We start from the raw sequence: 21,231 nt of genomic DNA on the forward strand, positions 1-21,231 counted from the left end.
ACGCGCCGGCCGGCCACCTCGCTGCCGCTCATTGCATTCATAGTGAGTACAGAGGCCGGTGTTCCGAGTGCCCGTAATTTTTGCCTACCCCAACTCTGCTGAGGCTCCCGGCGCATGCGCGTGGGCCATAAATCTAACCCCCCGTCGGCGCGTTCACATTCACTTGCCCTGAAATGTTGGTACCATAGTTATTTCTGCGCAGGCGCTAACACCTTCTTTTCAGCCACTGAGGTGGCGAGCTCGGCGACACACCTCCTTCTGAGCCTTCCGATGCCTCTACGTCACTACCGGAAGTGACGAGGGTACCAACTTTTTACAGGTACCAACTTTTCACGGAACCCTGGACCTGTTAGGAGAGAGATTGTTTCACCCACACACACACACACTAGTAAAACACTGTACATGCAAAAGGCAGTTATGTGCGCGGGGCCCCTTCATATATATAATCGCGGCATTTTCGGGTCGGCCAAATCGCATTTGCCGATTATCGCGATTCGATTGTTTTTTCGATTTATCGTGCAGCCCTAATGCAAAGCAGAAGGAATGGGGACTGTACCTGCAAAAGCAGGATGCCCCTGAATAGACTATGCCCCTGAAGAGGCTATTTTGTCCTGAGAAAGCAAAAACCTGCCCTCTTGGGAGTTGAAGAGAATGTCAATGAACTCCATCTGTTTAGGATGACTTCTCTAGGTTGACAATCCATCCAAACCAATGAAACGTGTCAAAGGGGGCCTTCAGATCATCAGATAAGGAAGGACCACAACTCTCATAGTGAAGAAAAGTGCCATAAAAGTTTATAGGACCTCGGTGAAAACTCTGGGAGTGGTGAACAAACAGAACACAAAAGTCGCTTTTATTCTAAGTGGCCTATGGCCTGAGTAAGGGATGAAACGCACACTGGGGGTGGCCAGATCCTGGCAAGAGGGGCCTGGGGCATCCTTGGAACAACATGCGTAAAATAAGTAACTAACACAGCTATGTGGCCCAAGGGCCTGGAAGGAGGAAGTATCGCAGGAGGACATGATGTACAAAGAAAGTGACCCAAAAAAGGAAAAAAGCCTATGGTATTGCATCATAGCAGAAAGCAGGAGAAAACAGGCTACAGTCAGGAGGCCAACTGTAGGCGTTCAGGCACAGGACAAAGCTTCAGGCACTTAAGAGGAGGATTATCATACTGGAAATGGCGCCACAGTAACAACACCGAAGCAAATCACATCAGGGCGGCGATCAAACCGGGAACTGAAAGGGACAAAGACGATTCCCCTGAGGAGGGAATGAACTGATAAAGTAGCCTGCTCAGCCTCCCCCCCCCCCCGCAATTTACTCAATCGATAAACAAGAGACCCAAAGATCGCCTGAGCAAAACAACTGAGATGGAGCCCAAGGGAGGGAACAAAGCAGTAGAAGTGCCCCAAGAAGAAAAGGAGTAAGAGTCGGAATAGGACCCAGCCTGGGGGATGATGGTAGTGCACAAGCTTATAGTACTGACCCTTTGGCATCTTCGGCTCCACACCAGGTCACCGCCTCGGGAACCTTGCATGGATGCAGGATTTCTGGTATCCAGCCATATTGCAGTGCAGAGGGCGACTGGGTGGCCAGCCACAGGAGAGACCAATTGTTCCCTCCTGCAGGTACCTGAGACCTGATGTGGTGATCTACATTGATGAGAGGAAAAAAAAATCTCGCCCATCTTGGGGAATAAAAATTTATGAACATACAAAAAGAAAAAAAAAGAAAAACAGGTCTGCCTCATTCAAACACTAAGCTAACACCCTTTTTTGGAGTTAACACCTGGTGCCAGCATCCTAGTGGCAGGGCCAATATCCCTGGTACTGTGTTGACCAATCATATTAACAAGAAAAAAGAATAAAGTGGCATTCCCAGAATGGCAACTTATCATCTGTAGGCAGATGAGAGGGCGTTATCAGGGGGGGGTTTGGCTGCTGGGAACCCCACCTATTGTGCTCCATTCAATTGGGAGACAGGGAACCCACATTCTAGTGATCAGTTGGGATCCCACAGGTTGAACCTGCACAGATTGGACAGTTATCACCTATCATGTGCATAGGTGATGACTTGTCATTCAGGGACAACCCCTTTAAGGAAGAGAAAATGGTAAAGTGTCTGGTAAAACTCAAAGAAAATGTTTGGAGTTCCCAAACATTGATGGCATATTCTGGGATTATCAATGCCATTGTTACTTTTGGCAGCTTTGTTGGAGACTCTAGTGCAGACTTTGCAACAAAAAACTGCAGCAAAGTAAAAAAAAAAAAAAATTATAATTAGATTATTGAGGTTTTACAAAACTCTATTCACATGCTACGTAAAAGCAGAAATGAAAATGCAATATGCTCCATGTGCTGTGGACTTCTCCCATTCAGATTTTTCAAGGTGTGAACATGGCCTAATGGCTGTAATGGTTACTCATTACAATTTCATTAACTTCTAACGTACCTGAATGTGATAAGGCCTGAAGAGAAACTGTCGGTTCAAGTTTGATTTTTCAATTAAGTCAGGGTCTGTTATAGTAATCTAAAAAAAAAAGAAGAAGCGTTATTTATTATTCTGAATACATACCCTATCTCCAGATTAAGAGCCTAGCCAAGAGACCGTAGTGTACTCAGGTCAGCGATGGCGAGTCACTACTACTGTTCAGTAAGTTATAACATTTGGTCATTTGACCACAAGGCGTCTTTTTACACATACCGAAGCTTTTATTAGATTCCCTTTAAATAAAGTGCTTGTGCAAAACAAACACTTTGTGAGATACTTTAAAATATCTCAGCAGATAGTAAGCAGATACCCTAGGTGTATTTTAGTAGCTCCAATTTATATGTGGTCGCTGTTTATATCCTTCACAGCGACCCTTTATTTTTTGCAACATGGTAGTTGATTAGGCGCCAGGGCGCGCGCTGGCTGCCTTCCCATATTTACTGTTATCGCTATTAGTCTGCACTTCTTCTCAATAAAGGGTTAACTGCTCACTGCTGACGCTGAAACAACATACAAACACACACTCTGCCCCCTGACATGTTTCACCGGCAAACCGGCGTCTTCAGGGGATCAGGCAGGTAGGTCCGTTGGGGCGGGGATCATCTTTTATTATGTTGGTAGGTAATGTCACTATAAGAGAAGCCTATCACGTTTTGCTTTATTCCCCAGATTCAACTAGGTTATTAGAAAACGTTCCCGATTCGCTCTCGCCTCCTATACGTACCGCCCATCCATGTCTGTCATGCCGGTTTTTCCCTGTCCACTTCGCCTATTTTGGGAGTTCGTGCATGCACGTCAACTTAGAAATGTTTCATTACTCCCGTTGGCACTGCGCATGTATCCGGACTTAGTACAAGGCAGCCAGCTCTCGTCTCATGATGAGACTATGTATCTAATGTTTTCAGGGCTAATAGTAGTGTTTATGACACTTTCTATTGCCTGTTGGTACATTGAACATGATTTTAATTAGGCTGCTTTTCATTCCACTGCATACTTAGTTGGGTTGAGGATTTTTTAATTCCTTATGTCTCCAACCATGTATTGATATACATATTTTACAATCATGTAATCTTAGTTTATTGACTCTCCATGAATTTTCCACATCTTGAAACATTATTACATCATTTACATCTATTTATTTAGTTTAGAAGCATGAGATTAATCCATCAACTACCCAGTTTTATCTTATTTATATATTTTTAATTTACACTTAGGCTTCTATTTTAAATTTTTATTTTTATCTTTTACATATTTTTTATTTTTTTTATTTTGTATAGTTATCACCATGTATATTTTTTTATTACCTCTTTTGTTAACCAATAATGCCACTAGAAGCTCCTGCCTTTATTTTGGAGAGGCATATGATTATATGGTATCATTATTTCTCATGATGTTGATTTTTCTTACCATTAATTATTACTTTTTCTAGATGTCTCTTTGACACTTATTTCTTATTTTTATACTTATATTAGTGTACATTACTTTTTATTACTTTTATCCTCCTTTGGTTAACTATGTATCAACATGCAATTCCTTCGTATATATCACAAGCAACACTGATATTTCGGTATATTCATATACTGATGTATTTTTCATATATTTCAAATTATAAATGTATCAATCAGGAAAGTATTTTACTCGGCATCTCTTATATTAAAAGCACTCTATCATTCTATTCAAAGTTTAATCTGATATCTCTTATTTAAATCTAATTTACTGTATCCTTTATTTTCCTATATTGCTTCATAGGGCATATCAGGGTTGCTTTAGTTTTCCTTCATTATTAACTATAATAATGGTGTCTCTTCCTTGGTATTTAAATTACTGAAATGTTTCTATACACGCCTCCTCAACTCCTGAATAGATAGTCCACACCCATAGTCCTGCAATTTATATAGTCTCTGATGGTATATTTTTTTCCATCTATAGGAATTAGTAAACTCTTTTTTGGGGGGACATATAGTTGCAGAATTTACAGCTTGCGCAGGTAAAAGGATCCCTTTGTGGCCAGCCATGTTTCTGTTCTTCTTTGTTGTTTCTGAAAATGGCTACGCACCATCATTTCTTTTAGGTTTTTTTCTTCTCCTCCTACGTTACAATGGGGTTATCTGAAATAAGTTCTTTCAGATCCCTGTCCGCTCGCAGGATATGCCAATGTCGCTTCAAAGTTCTATACACTGTTTGATGTTATGCATCATATGTTCCTATGCAGCGTATTATTTTCAGTGTTTTTGGCTCTTCTATACACCAGATGAAGTACCTTCTTAGGGTATCCTCTGGCCATAAATCTACTGTATAGTATACTTTTTTTTTCAAAAGACTCTTCATATGTACAGTTTCGTTTAGCTCTAAGGTACTGCCCTATAAGGGGATACTGGATTTAAGTAAGGGGGGGTGGAAACTCCCCCAGTGAAGAAAGTTGTTTGTTGCAGTAGATTTTCTATACACTTCAGTCGCGATACTGCCGTGAGTTTGTAAGGTAATCTTCAAATCAAGAAAATTGAGGCTCTCTTTTTCTATTTCTGCTGTAAGAGTAAGTCCTATATTGTTAGCATTAAGACTTCTAGTAAAATTATGAAAATCCTGTTTCAGTGCCATCCCCCAAAAAACCTAAATGTCATCAATATACCGACCCCAAAATAAAATGTGATTGGTGTGATGTGTATTTTGTTCTGTGAAAACATACTGATCCTCCCACCACCCTAAAAATAAATTAGCAAAACTCAGTGCACAAACACTACTACTAACTACTACTACTACTGTTCTTCTCAGCTTACAGCTACCTCTGTATATACACTTATCTACACAGAGAATGCCAGTCACTGGTAACACCTCCCAGTGTACAACTATCAGTGACTGACATGTATACACACTGAGAATACTATCAATCACTGATAACACCTCCACTGTGTACAACTATCTCTGTATACACACTTACACAGAGAATGCTATTAATCACTGGTAACACCTCCCAATGTACATCTATGTATACACACACTGACACAGAGAATACTATCAATCACTGATAACACCTCCCCCTTGTACAACTCAGTCACTGATACCTATCTGTATACACACACAGAGAATACTATCAATCACTGATAACACCTCCCCTGTGTACAACTATCAGTGACTGACATCTATCTATGTATACACACTTACACAGAGAATGCTATAAGTCACTGATAACACCTCCACTGTGTACAGCTATCAGTGACTAACAGCTATCTATGTAAACACACTTACACAGAGAACGCTATCAATCTCTGATAACACCTCCCCTGTGTACAACTATCAGTGACTGACAGCTATGTATACACACTGACACAGAGAATACTATCAATCTCTGATAACACCTCCACTGTGTACAGCTATCAGTGACTGACAGCTATCTATGTATATACACAGAGAATGCTATCAATCACTGATAACACTTCCCCGTATATAACTATCAGTGACCGACAGCTATGTATACACACTTACACAAAGAATACTATCAATCACTGATAAAACCTTCCCCCTGTACAGCTATCTATTGTGGGGATTCGCTCTGATAGATAGGGTATGCGGACGCAGTACAGAGGCAAATTACCAGCTGGTTTACCTGATACAACATATCCTGATGAACCACAAAACGGGGGAACGCGACTCTGCCCCAGCTTGCTGTGGTTCACCATCTACTATTAATACATTTTCCCAGGCTCGGAATAGGGTTGGGTCCCGGTGTTGTGCAGTACCAAAATTATCCCTGGAGACATTGAGGTATGCCAGATCAGGCCCCGGCAGCAAGTCCTCCACGTCTCCCACCATTACACTCAGTGGGGTTGTCTCCCCCTCTTCCACCGAAGTGGAGGTCACCCCTACCGCTGACCCTTTGGCGTCGGGTTCCCAGTGTTCTGGCCTCCCCACGGAGCAAGGCCACTCTGCTGGGGTTACCCATGTCTCATGGGTATCAGTCATTTTCCTCGCAGGCCAAAGTGTTGGGAAACCCGGGAAGTCTCTCCCGATTATAAGTTCATAGTGTAAGTTTGTGGCAACTGCCACTTCATGAGTCCAACTGCTGGCCCCCATGGTTAGAGACACCAGGGCGGTGGGATAGTCTTCTAAGTCCCCATTAATGCACATGACCCCGACTTTCCAGCCAGTATACTCAGCGGAGCGGACTGTACCAGGAGAGGCCTTACTAGGGACACCAGACTCCCTGAGTTCAGCAGGGCCTCTGCTGGAGTGTCTTCCACTTCCACCTGGCACAAGTGATTTAGAGTTTCTGGGGTACCTGTTGCACACAGCTTCCTGGCATATAGCGACTGACAGTAGCCATAGTTAGTGTCCATAGACTCAACCCGATGGGGACAGTCAGCCCTTACATGGCCAGGCTTCTGACACTGCCAGCAGACTATCGGAGCTAGGTCCGCAGTGGGTACATCCTGGGCGGGTTTTATCGGCTCAAACCTCCGGGCCTGGGGTGGAGATTTTCCGGGGTTTGACTGGCCCCCTCCCGAAAGAACCCCCCTTTAGATTCCTGGTAGCCTCATAGCATTCCACCAGGTCCACCATCTCAAGGGCATTGCCAGGAGACACCTGGCCGATCCAGTGCTGGAGAGGGTGGTGACAAAGCCCTCCAGAACATATCAGCTAACAGACGATCCAGCATAGCAGTGGGGCTCAGCACGTGTAGCTGTAACTACTTTTGCAAGAGATGAAGTTATAATACTGGGGTCTCACGGGCTCAGCCGGGTTGAACCCCCACTGATGTACCAGCTGGGCCCGGACCAACACATTCACTCCCAGAATCTCACTCTTGAATTAACGGTAGTCGGCTGCTTGATCGTCCGACAAGTCGAAATACACCCGCTGGGAATCGGATGCCAGGAACGGAGCGACGACCTCAGCCCACTGATCTCGGGGTAGATTCTCCCTTGTGGCCACCTACTTGTACATCGGTAGGTAGGTTTCAATGTCATCTGAGGGTGGCATCTTGTGGATCGCCGCACAGACCGCTTTCCGGACATCATACACACTCTGGGACGCTCCTGCCTCCACGAGAACTTTCACAACAGCCTCCATTTTGTCACGCGACACAGGTTTGAATTTAGCTGGTTTAATCCAGTACATCCAGACATACCCGAAAACAAAAATATTTTGGCGTTTACGCCAGCCTCTCTGCGCGTGCCCTCATCCTCCACCAATTGTGGGGATTCGCTCTGGTAGACAGGGTATGGGGACGCAGTACAGAGGCAAATTACCAGTTCTTAAATTAAACTTCCGTGTTTATTCACACATAAGGCAAAAACAAAAACGTCACTTTGCAGTCTTGGTGTTAGTTCACACACAATGGAAAGTACACATAGCAAAAATCACCTTGCTGGCAGTTCTGCCTCCAGCAGTCCATAGCAGACTTTTAGGGGGCCCGTTTCCCCTAAAAACAGGTCTCAGCCCTCCAGTACAGCACAAGCCTCAGATCCCAGCACACACACTTTGCTGCTGAGCCCAGGTGTCTTTTAAGGACAGCAAGGCGCTGTCCAAGCCCGGACCAGCACCTAAAATACAGTCCGGTGTTTGACACCACCTGGCTGCAAATCAGCCCAGCAGCACACGCTGGGAGGAAAATACGTGTTTTCCCAGACCATACCCTTCACTATGTCACAGTATGTATACACACTTACACAGAGAATGCTACTAATCACTGATAACACCTCACTCCATGTACTGAGAGCAGTTCATGGAGGTGGTCTTAAGTTAGAAATGGCACAGATATAAACGTATAAATTACAGGCTTTACTGAATCTTGCCACAGACTGTACAACAAAACATGCAACCACCAGAACAATGGAGCACTACTGTGGGCCTAATCTTGGTCACTCTTTATGGCACACAAAACTCATTTTTCTTTTCACATAAAAAGACAGCTTTCTTACAGTTGACTCTAACAGGGGAGATAATTTTTTCTAAAATGTAACCACTTCAGCAAGACCTCACATTTCTAGACCACTACATTCGACACCGCATAGATTTTACTATGTATCACGTGAATCCTAGGAAATTTGTAGACACTTTTCTGTTCCCAAACGTCCTGATAAAATGGGTATTCCAGTTTTTCTTTTTGTTTTATTTATATAATAGAAAATAATAACAATTTTCTAATATACAGTCGTGGACAAAAGTTTTGAGAATGACACAAATATTAGTTTTCACAAAGTTTGCTGCTAAACTGCTTTTAGATCTTTGTTTCAGTTGTTTCTGTGATGTAGTGAAATATAATTACACGCACTTCATACGTTTCAAAGGCTTTTATCGACAATTACATGACATTTATGCAAAGAGTCAGGACCTCTGCAATTCGACTGGGCATGCTCTCAATCAACTTCTGGGCCAATTCCTGACTGATAGCAACCCATTCTTTCATAATCACTTCTTGGAGTTTGTCAGAATTAGTGGGTTTTTGTTTGTCCACCCGCCTCTTGAGGATTGACCACAAGTTCTCAATGGGATTAAGATCTGGGGAGTTTCCAGGCCATGGACTCAAAATGTCAACGTTTTGGTCCCCGAGCCACTTAGTTATCACTTTTGCCTTATGGCACGGTGCTCCATCGTGCTGGAAAATTAATTGTTCTTCACCAAACTGTTGTTGGATTGTTGGAAGAAGTTGCTGTTGGAGGGTGTTTTGGTACCATTCTTTATTCATGGCTGTGTTTTGGGGCAAAATTGTGAGTGAGCCCACTCCCTTGGATGAGAAGCAACCCCACACATGAATGGTTTTAGGATGCTTTACTCTTGGCATGACACAGGACTGATGGTAGCGCTCACCTTTTCTTCTCCGGACAAGCCTTTTTCCTGATGCCCCAAACAATCGGAAAGAGGCTTCATCAGAGAATATGACTTTGCCCCAGTCCTCAGCAGTGCATTCACCATATTTTCTGCAGAAGATCAATCTGTCCCTGATGTTTTTTTTGGAGAGCAGTGGCTTCTTTGCTGCCCTTCTTGACACCAGGCTATCTTCCAAAAGTCTTTGCCTCACTGTGCGTGCAGATGCGCTCACACCTGCCTGCTGCCATTCCTGAGCAAGCTCTGCACTGGTGGCACTCCGATCCCGCAGCTGAATCCTCTTTAGGAGACGATCCTGGCACTTGCTGGACTTTCTTGGACGCCCTGAAGCCTTTTTAACAAGAATTGAACCTCTTTCCTTGAAGTTCTTGATGATCCTATACATTGTTGATTGAGGTGCAATCTTAGTAGCCACAATATCCTTGCCTGTGAAGCCATTTTTATGCAACGCAATGATGGCTGCGCGCGTTTCTTTGCAGGTCACCATGGTTAACAATGGAAGAACAATGATTTCAAGCATCACCCTCCTTTTAACAGGTCAGGTCTGCCATTTTAACCCAATCAGCCTGACATAATGATCTCCAGCCTTGTGCTCGTCAACATTCTCACCTGAGTTAACAAGACGATTACTGAAATGATCTCAGCAGGTTAATGACAGCAATCGAAATGCAGTGGAAAGGTTTTTTGGGGGGATTAAGTTAATTTTCATGGCAAAGAAGGACTATGCAATTCATCTGATCACTCTTCATAACATTCTGGAGTATATGCAAATTGCTATTATAAAAATTTAAGCAGCAACTTTTCCAATTTCCAATATTTATGTAATTCTCAAAACTTTTGGCCACGACCGTACATGCATTTAAAATTAACACTTTTCTTTCAGTTGACCCCTATATGCACAGTGGAATGGTATAGCCCATGTGTCAGTCTGATGTAATGTACCCATGGTATAGCTGAAACATGGCATCAGTCATGTGACACTCTTCACATCATATAACCCCTAACATTCAGTAAGCAAAAGGGTTACATGACATGCAAATGCTGGATCAGCACACAGCACACATCCTTGCCAAAACTTAATAGGATTAGTGGTGGAATAATATTTTTTATTGCGCTTATTATAGTAACTACATCATGTGTGCATTCACATGGCTGTTTGTCTTTAGACGATGTTGTAAAACGATCGCCTATCTCCAGTTGATTTGTAAAATGGCTGCCTGTCTCTAGATAATGTCAACAACACACACAGAAATCTGCTTCTACTCAGAGACTGAAACACATGCTGCTGCAGGCAGCAATCATGTATATACTGTATATGTTCTTCTCCTCACCTGTTAGATATCTGGGCAGTTAACTGAAAGCCAAAAGGTCACATGACATGTCTGAGGGTCGCATGACTGATGCGATGTTTAGTTTTATTCAGCTCTCCATGGATGCATTACACAGGGCTACAGGGTGGCCCACAAAAAAAGTAGCCCGCCTCCAGCGATAGCAGAATAAGGTTTTTTAATTAACCACAAGTCACAAAAGATGCTGAAAGAGGTCCCCGTTCACGTCTATACATCTTTGGGCACGTCGGATTACGTTGGCAGATACCGCTTGTGATGCTGCGGATGGTGTTTGTGATGTCTTCCTTGAGTTCATCCAGGAAATCGCATGTGGACAAGCCTGGAGAACGTGGTGGCCATAACCCCTTGCTCGCAGTTCGCTCCTCTGTAAACATTTCATGAATCCGTGCCAGTGAGTTCTGTGGGGTGCGACATGTTCCCCTATCTTGTTGGAAAAAACAGGACATTTTTTCTTCTGGTGTTCGTTGGTTGTAAAACTGTTCAAAGATGTCCAGGTAAATTATGGTATTCGCAGTTGAACTGAAGAAAATTAGGCCTACTATTGGCGTTTCTGACACTGCGCACCAAGCGCCAATTTTCTGGTTGTTTATTGGCGTTTTGTGAGTCAAATGGAGATTTTCAGCGGACCAGCGGACATGATAAATGAAACCAAGCTTCGTCCGTCATGAAGTACAGCAATGGGTCAAAAGGTCTGACAGCAATTACAGCAAAGTCCAGTAATTTACACTTTTATCTTCGTCAGACTCTTTCAGTTCCTGCACACACATTATTTGGTCCGGTTTCAGATTCTGAGATTTCAGCACTCGCTGACACGTCGTTCGTGTTGCACCAAATTGCTGACAGTCCTCAAGTTGATTTTTGGGTGCTGCTTCTGCTAAATTTTATGCACAACTTCAGCCTCGGTTTCTTCATGTTTGCTACAGAGCCAGTGTGCCATTTCATCCAGGCTCTGGATACAACGTTTAGCTGGTGCTTTTGTTCCTGGGTACTTGTCAGCAAAGGTCTCTTGCGTTTCCTTAATTGATCTGCTTTGCCATTGCCTTCCACAAATCACTATTTGCTGTTCCAGGGAGAACACCATCTTTCTGACGCAATAGGCCACTTTTTATCAAACTGAATAATAAATCTTAGTTGCCCATAGCAACCAATCCGAGCTCAGCTTTCAGTTCCTACAGGGCTCTGACAAAATGAGAGCTGAGCTCTGATAGGTGACTACGGACAACTAAGAGAGATCTACTATTAGGCAGTTTGATTTGGAGACATTGGAGGCGGGCCACTTTTTCATCGGCCACCCTGTATAAACAGGCCATAACATTTTATCTTTTTTTTTTTTAGAAAGAGGCTATTGCACAGATATTATAGAGGTTTGCAAGAAAAACTTTAAATAGATGTAAATGACAAAATTGTTCAAAATCCTATTTGTTAAAGAAATCAATGTGTTCATTAAATGTGGAGTACCCCTTAAAGCACTGTTTTTTTATATGAGCCATGAATGTATGTTGCATGCATGAACTTGGCTTTTTAGGTCTTGTGGCTTACATGCCTACATGTTGCTCATAGATACCAAACATTTCCACAGTTACAAATAAGATTAAAATGGCTTCTAATATTCTGGCTATAGGGTCAGATATTCACCTTTATGTTGACTAGGAAGCAAATAGACAGTCTCTGGTAGTAAATGGTAGATCTGTCCATATAAAACCAGAAACTATCAAATAAAGACTAGTTTAGCTGACAGCTATCAACCTGACTTATGGATTACAGGGACAATCTAAGAACGTAAACTTTAGATCTGTGGAGCGCAGCTAGAATAGTGGAATCCAATCCATGTCCCTACCCATCAGGAGTATGGAGTAGGGGTAACAGGCATACCCACTGTCTCTTCATTCCACATGGTGGTAGGTACAGAACATTGTGTACTCTTACTTGTATGCCATCAGCGGGCATGCAAGACCACTTTCCTAATTATTGTACATGGTCTGAGTACTTACCAAACCTCTTTGTGTATCAGAGCCAGCCCCTAGAAGTGCAAAATTTTTCAACATCTCACAGCCAATAGCACCACAACCAACCTGCAGATAGAGGGCAATCAGTCAATCAAACCAAGCAAATAAAAGGTCCATTAAAATTCCATACATTTAAAGGAGTTTCCCGGGCTTTCAATACTAATGACCCATCCTTAGGATAGGTCATCATTATCAGATCGGCGGGGGTCCGACAGCCGGAACCCCTGCCGATCAGCTGCTGCTTTGCCATACACATAGCAGCAGCAGGAAGAGAGACGCGAGACGGCACGCGCACACTGCGTGCGCCATCTCCTCATACAGCTTATTGCCGGGGGTTCTGAGTGTCGGACCCCCGACCATCTGATATTGATGACCTATCCTGAACCTAAACGTTTCGCCAGAGGATGCTGGACAGATGAGAGCATGCATATACTAGTACTAGCCCATATCATTTTGAGTCCGGTCTAATACCTCAAGCTCATATGGATACTAGAAAAAGAGATTCTATAAAGTTTAACCTCATTAAAGTGCATTGGTCCTGCTAAACAGACGACACAATCCATATATAAATCTTCCATCCTGTATATACAGGAATCCATATTAAAGCCCCAGCCCATCTACAACAGCATCTAGCAATGCCCCTTTCTCCTCAGGTTTTGTTTCCCCAGAAAATGTAGGATGAAATCTCCACATAAAAGAGAGTGGAAATATTCTCAAAATTCCATGAAAAAAATGTTTTCTCTTTCCACTGTCCCAAGGTTCGGTCCGACTGAAACCTTAATGACCTGCTGTATGATATTATGCTGGATTTTTGGATTCAGCTATTGAATCTAATGCTCAAGTGCATACATAATTTTCCTAAAATGAAACGGCCATGACCGACAGGGTACTCACCAAAAAAATATTTAAACGGTGAATCTTCCTGCAAAAAGTTTCTCCAATGCAAGCTCGAAGGGCATCATATCGATCACCCCTGCATATGAAATAAAATGGGGAGAAAATTAATACAAAACCAGGGAAGATTTAATAATTACACGTTTTCATTTATACTGTCAATGACAAGGTCTGTAATGAGACTTAAAGGGGTTGTTTACTCTTGGGGGCCTTTAAGACAGATTCCTCAGCGTGGCCAGACATACGGAGGGAGTGATACCTACCTGATCCACACTACTGGGTTCAGTCAATATCCACTTTGATGCAGGGTGGTTGCTGCAGCCGTGGCGCATCTCTGCTGCAGCCAGTCATCTGCAGCAGCCAAGTGACCAGCAACAGGATGTTCACGCGGGGATACCCGAGAGCTGCAGCAGTGCAGGGGAAGCGACGACTCCAGAAACTGGGATCAGTAAGTATCACTCTCTTTGCAAGTCTGGTAATGCTGGGGGGTCTGCCCAAAAGGCCCCAAGGGGTAAACAATCTCTTTGAAATACACAAGGTACAAAACGCAATCAGATTTCAAATTTAAATAAGCCTTGGCTCCGGTGTTTTCAAGGAAAGCTTGGTCTTGCTGACATTTCAGCTTGCACAATGCAATGCTATAAAGGGAAGTCAGCAAAATTCTTTATTTTTTTATTTTTTTTAAAGAGAAATGATAAAACATAAGGAAACTTATAAACCATTCATGATCAGCAATAAAGTGCAGATGTGAAGTGATGTACTGTAGATGTATAGCACAGTTTTCGTGAAATGCAAATTAAAGCAAATGGGACTGAGTTCTCTCAAGACCCCTTTCCATGATGGACTCGGTAGGCAATTCTCAAGAACAAGCAATTTGTTCCCCAAAATTGCCTGCTTGTCAGGTAATTATCATGCAGCAATCATCTCCTCTGTATGGGGACCAGTGATTGCTCGTCTCCATAGAGAATCACTGTTTCTGGGCAGCAGATCGCTACTTACACAGCACAATCTAGAGCCCTGGAATGATAGTTTAGGTGTGTGCAGCATCAATGCATTCACCCGATGCTCGTTCATCAGGTGATCAGCGGCACCTTTAAACAATTTTCAGGAACAAGAGATCCTAGAAACACTCCTTTCTGGTAACTGCCCTGATTGTCCGCCCATGTAAAAGGTCCTTAGAAGGAATGAGTAATAAGAAAATTATCTATTGTTTAAATCCAGTTTTTATGTTAGACTTATTTAATTAGAATATTTGTCATTTTTTTATTTTCCATATAACTATAATTTTATTTTTTTAAAGTAGTGGAGTAAGAGGCTGGATACACAATGTGCTTATCTTTAATACAGAGCTCTATGATGTACACAATTTCAATGCCAACACACGTTTAGCACACAATTAGATTCAGTTAGAAAAAGGCATACCTAGGAAGGAATTCTTCTTGACTAATTTCATCTAATGGATTCACAATGTCCATGGCATCCAAAAACAGCTTAGAAAAAAATAAAAATAAATATTCAATATAAAATAGTATAATTTCATATAAACCTCTAGTAGAAGTGAGTCCTAGTGCTTTTATATTGATCTCCAATCATAAAGTGATGGCATATACTAGCGATATGCCATCACTAGGTTTGGGTGGAGTCAGTAGAAATGAACCGACTCATACTCCAGCTTAAAAATTTTTTTTTATTAACTTTTATATGAATTTAGAAGTCTTAAAAATGTTAAATAATAAATATATTTTATGTTTTATCAATCTAATGCCCTTATGTATCCAGCACAGTGATAAGCAGGGCATTCTAGTGGTGATAGAGAATCAGTTCTCACCTCTCCTGTGTTCTCCCCTGCCTCTTATACTATAAACAGTGATAAGCAGGGTGTTCTAGTGGTGATAGATAATCAGTTCTCACTTCTCCTGTGTTCTCTCTTGTCCTTATACTAGAAACAGTGATAAGTAGGCTGTTCTAGTGGTGATAGAGGATCAGTTCTCCCCTCTCCTGTCCTTATGCTAAAAGCAGTGATAAGCAGGGCGTTCTAGTGGTGATAGAGGATCAGTTCTCCCCTCTCCTGTGTTCTCTCCTGTCCTTATGCTAAAAGCAGTGATAAGCAGGGTGTTCTAGTGGTGATAGATAATCAGTTCTCACCTCTCCTGTCCTTTATACTAGGTATCATCATGCTGCTCCAAGGCACTAAGTTACAATGCTTGAACCTGTGCGGCACATGACCAGTAGAAATTTCCTCCTCTAAAGACCAGAGGAGGAAGTTCACCACTGGGCACACTATAGGAACAAGCACCGGTCTATGCACATTCCTGCAGTCCCAAACACCAAATAGGGCATAACTAATTGATTTTTTGCGGTTCGCTCCGATCCTGATGGGGAGTAAGGTCAAGGATGTGTACTGCTGCTCTATTCATTCTGTTGGACTGCCACGCGTGAATGTAGCAAATAAGAATGAAAAGAACAGCAGAGTGCATGCTCGATCTGCCATTCCATCCATCTAGCAGAACAGAGTATTGAATGGAGATATCTCTGGTTGTATATGAGGTACAAGGCTGGTTCTAGCTTTTTTTTAGAAAGAGATTGTCATACACTTAGTGATATATGATGTTATCAGTTTATCATTTTTTACATCAATCATAAATAAATAAAAAATTAAGTAACAAATAGGAGCTGGGAATACACACCCATTGCTGTAAAGGAGAAAACTTTTGTGATAAAGCTTTCAGGACTTCTTGGCTGATGATTCCACCCACTGCTGCTGCAAGGGGAGCCAGAAAACCCTGCGCTGTCCAGGACAACCACTTCAGCAAGTGTTTGTCAAGTAAGGGCTGAAATTTAGAACAGAGAAGATTTGTTTGGGTAAAGATAGGTTAATTTTACAGCTGTACACATATTTCAATCTTCATTAAAAAGAGGAAAGGTTAACATAAGCTACATATTACAGATAAGGTACAGGTCCACATCAAACTATCCTTAATAGAGGTTGTCTGCTTTACATAATGTCTATTAGTCCTATGGATGTAATTAGCGAGTTACTCACAATGGAGGACCTGGTTTATCCATGCATTACAATGACAGAAAGAAATTATAAATAGATAGGGATTTCCAAATCCGATAACCATTTTGCCAGGTCATTTAAAGGGGGTTTCCAGGAGTTTTATACTGATGACCCATCCTCAGGATCAGTATATGATCGGAGGGGGTCCGACACCCGGAAAACCCTGCCGATCAGCTGTTCCTAGGAACACCCCTTTAATAATTGCTCTGTGTAAAGCTACCACCGATCACCCAATGAAAGAGCAAACAATCATCCACTGGGTGAAAGCATAGCTGGTGCAGTCACCTAAATTATCATTTCTGGGCAGAAGATAGCACAGTGCAAACAGCGATCTGCTTCCCAGAAACAATTAATGTGGATGAGGACATTAGTTAAAGGGCATCTGTCAGCAGATTTGTACCTATGAAACTGGCTAAGAAAAATGAAGTATTGATATATACAAATAAGCCTCTAAGAGCAACAGGGACGTTGCCGTTACAACTAGAGGCTCTGCTCTCTCTGCAAATGCCGCACCCTCTGCCAGGGCCAGGCAGGGAAAACATCATACCAGATCCTCTCAATCAAAGTGGATAGGGTGCAGTAGCTGCAGAGAGAGCAGAGCCTCTAGGTGTAACTGTAACGCCCCCATTGCTCCTGGAGTTGCATTTGCATATATTAAAACTTCATTTTTCTCAGCAATGTGGCACATATCAACATGGGAACAAGCGCACATGTAACAGGTCAGACATTTTCATAGGTACAAATCTGCTGACAGATGCCCTTTATCTAGCTAATCCCCATACAAAGGTGACTGCTGTATATAAAGGCAGCTATCACCTCCTGTAATGAACGGGCAATTATCAGGAATGAACAGTTAGCTTCTGATAATTTCTTGCTGTGTAAGCTAGAGTATAGGGGCCTTTGGTTTAATACCATCCCTGACAGGCTCTATGAAATCAGGTTGAATGCATCCAAGCCAGAGTTACATTTACAAATAATGACTTGATGTGTAACAGGGAAAAATCAAGGGTTGCAGATATAAAATGATCAAAACAATAAAGCCTTTAACCTGGGAAGCCGTCTTTAGGCTGTGAAACCTACTTTACTCTGCAGATTTTCATGTATAGATGCCGCTAAAGTCTGCATCTCTTCGGCATCCTGAAGGCACCTACAGAAATAAAATTCACCTCATTATCATACCCCCAAATTTTACATATAAATCTTACATTATATGTAGTAAAACAACTCTATAAAATCAGCAGAAAGAAATCTAAAATTAGATGAACATGGTTATAAGCAAGTAGGCCAAAAAGAGAGCAGGGGAGAAAGCGCTGCATAGGTAGATGGGTATTCAGATGTCTAGAAAAGGTTAGGGCGGTAATCTTGGGGTAGAAGTAAAAACGGCCATGTTGGTTGTAGCCCAGCTACGGCACTAAGAGCCAATTGCAAAAACCTCCCTGACGGTGTCTGTATATTTTCCTGCAGTGATGACGTGCAGTACACCCACGTAACCACTGTAGCCATTCACTGGCATCAGCAGTAATGCTAGCATGTAGGGCATGTGACCGCTGAGGTATGAGGCTGACAGCACTGTGCGGTATGTCATCGCTCCTGGAAAATATACAAAGAACAGTGCTAGAAGATGAATACACACTAGAGGTCTAATTAATGTACGTCCCTCCGCTGGTACCGTCACCTATCAAGAGAATGCAGGCGACCCCGGCAGTGCTGGAAGTTCAGGACGGGTGCTGCGCTGCGAGTCCGGAGCGTGACACTCGCTCGTCTGAAAACGGCCTAAACTGAGCTTTCCAAAAACTTTTGGTATGTCAAAGCGACATATTAATGGCTTTGATAAGTGGGCTCTGAGACCCCCTACCAATCCCTAGAACGAGGAGAGAGAAGTGCAAGTATATCACGCGCTCTCTCCTTGCTGCAGAAGATGGGCTCAATAGAAGGCTATGGTCCCGTCTCGATTTCATCTTTAATAGCAAGGAAAGAGAGCATGATATGCATGCGCTTCTCTCTCCTCGTGCTTCAGCACTGAGACCCCCACCGATTAATACTTTTGATATGTCGCTATGACATATCAAACGCTTTTAGAAAGCTCAGTGACCCTTTAATACTGGAACATTGAATTCAATGGGAAGCCTCTGCAAATTCAGTGAACAAAGGTCATGTCCCCTTCATTCACCTGACAGGTCCCACATCTATTTTATGACAAATCGTGTTCCATTAGGACAACACGTGGTCAGTCTTCATAAATCTGTCCCCAGATAAATGGGTGTCATATAATACCACCCTTCTGCTGTGATGGCCAGCAGCCTCATCTAGATTGCCGTCCCTGTAGGGGCTGATATGCCAGAAAAGAAATAAGTAAATGAATAAATAAATATTCAATGCATCCATCAATGTGGGTGAGGAGATCCATCAATATTCATATGTGACAGCCGACGAAGCCGAGGATATGGTGAATGACACCATCACAGAACCATGGCAGATGTAAAGGCGTTTAACGCAGAGACTAGTGTTACATTCATCTATACTACCTTATGTTTGGCAGACGACTGTGCTTCTCCTGGAAATGATCCAATGCCAGCATTGCAGAGTGGATGCTTAAACTTGCCTGAGAATCCACAAGAAAAGAAGATTATGTTTAAATGGAATCTGCCACCATGATTATGCTGACCTGTTAGCCGCAGCACTGCGAGGATACCCCCCACATTGTTACTGCGAATAGGGAGTGTGTCAGTCATCGGCAGGATTCAGCTTTGAATGGCAGGTGAGCTTACTAGTGGCCTGGTGATTTTGACAACTTTGTCTTGGGTACTTTATGACCATTCTGCCTATTAGGGCCCATTCACACAGCGGATTTTGCTTACAGGATTTTGGTGCAGACTCCACGCCAAAATCCGATCCGCCATGGGTGATGGACCTGGCTGATCAGCTGTTAGAAGAGGCAGGCGATCCATGAGCATTGGAGCCTCTTCTAGGCCAGCGACGTCACTGTACTTCGGTCACATGGGCTAGTTGCAGCTCAGCCCCATTCAAGTTAATGGGGCTGAGCTGCAATACCATTCACTGCCACTAGACAATGTATAGCGCTGTGCTTGGAGAGATGCCGGGAGCTCCAGTAAGTGCCTCAGCTCCCTGACACAGCTGATCGATGGGGGTGCCGGGACTAGGACCCCCACCAATGTGATACTAATGACCTATCCTAAGAATAGGCCATGATTAGCAATTCCTGGATAACCCCTTTAAAGATGCCATCATGGCAAACAGTGACATGTGCCTTCTTGAAGCAGTATCCAGACTCAATGGGTGTCCACTTACGGTTTAGCTCTATTCAAAAGGACCCTAATAAAAATCAAAGTAATTTAAAGGCATTCTGTCACCTCGTTTTAGCTTATAGAGATGCGGACATGCACAGCTAGATCGCCGCTACCATGTCCGCAATATACCGGTCCTATATCTCTATAGGCTAAAAAGAGGTGACAGAATCCCTTTAAAGGGAACCTGTCATCGGGATTTTGTGTATAGAGCTGAGGACATGGGTTGCTAGATGGCCACTAGCACATCCGCAATACCCAGTCCCATAGCTCTGTGTGCTTTTATTGTGTAAAAAAAACGATTTGATACATATGCAAATGAACATATAAGAGTCATATCTTACTTGTGTGACCAGAGAAGAGTCATATTTTCAAGCTCTGACTCGTCTCAGGTTAATTTGCATATGTATCAAATCGGTTTTTATACACAATAAAAGCACACAGAGCTATAGGGACTGGATATTGCGGATGTGCTAGCGGCAGATGGCCTCAGCTCTATACACAAAATCCTGGTGACAGGTTCCCTTTAAGAAGACACTAAAACTTGTGTCACACAGCGTGCAGCAAGCTTCAATCTTCAATCATTTTCAGAACAGTAAAAACTTTATACAGAATATCTCTACTGATTTTCTCATTTTGCTTACCTCGGGTTTGCTGAAATCTGCAATGAGATATTTTGGGTCCATTAACTGTTTTTCTAGTCTTTCCTGAAAAAGAAAAATAGTAAGCATTTTGTAGCACATTTCCCAAATCCGAAGGCTGATTTCTGCAAAATAAATGTAAGTAGCATTCATCAAGGTGATACAGTCTAGATCATTAACAGGGATACATCCGATAAAATGTCTTCATTTTTAGAAATATGTCAAATTTCAGCCACAGGGGTATTCTTGTTACTAAATGTTATCCCTTATCCGTTAGATGGGACATGATCCTAGATAAATGGATTTGTAGGGACCGGTCCTGAGAATAGGGGTCACATCCCCTTTCTGATGGAGCGGCAGGGCGAGTATGCGTCCTGGTGCTCCATTCATGCTCTATGATTTAAGTGCAATGCACACACTCAACCGGCTGCTCCATCTGGACGGGGATACCGAACCCTTGTTCTCAGAACCGGTCCACACCAGTGGATAGTTTAGACATTTAATATTCTGGATACTCCTTAAATACCAACAGTACAGCAAAAATGAAAAATTATATTATTTTTAGTGATGAGCGAAGCGAGTTTCGGATGCTACATCCAAAGTTGCTTCGTTCATAACTTCGGATTAATATTGTACAGTGTTAGAATGTATGAGATC

General features: G+C 42.7%; 1 protein-coding gene across 1 annotated transcript in view; it reads right to left on the reverse strand.

The window, feature by feature from the left end:
• Positions 1-21,231, reverse strand: part of UBA6 (ubiquitin like modifier activating enzyme 6) — a 101,730-nt gene that overhangs the window by 55,571 nt on the left and 24,928 nt on the right. The window contains exons 11-18 of the mRNA XM_044304561.1: positions 20,578-20,640; positions 19,154-19,230; positions 17,709-17,775; positions 16,255-16,398; positions 14,990-15,057; positions 13,568-13,646; positions 12,659-12,739; positions 2,455-2,532 (exon numbers count right to left, since the gene is read on the reverse strand). Of these exons, the coding sequence (XP_044160496.1) occupies positions 2,455-2,532; positions 12,659-12,739; positions 13,568-13,646; positions 14,990-15,057; positions 16,255-16,398; positions 17,709-17,775; positions 19,154-19,230; positions 20,578-20,640 (657 nt within the window). The remainder of the gene's footprint in view (positions 1-2,454; positions 2,533-12,658; positions 12,740-13,567; positions 13,647-14,989; positions 15,058-16,254; positions 16,399-17,708; positions 17,776-19,153; positions 19,231-20,577; positions 20,641-21,231) is intronic.

This window comes from Bufo gargarizans, chromosome 1 (genome assembly GCF_014858855.1).
Source record: "Bufo gargarizans isolate SCDJY-AF-19 chromosome 1, ASM1485885v1, whole genome shotgun sequence".
In the NCBI taxonomy this organism is placed as follows: domain Eukaryota; kingdom Metazoa; phylum Chordata; class Amphibia; order Anura; family Bufonidae; genus Bufo; species Bufo gargarizans.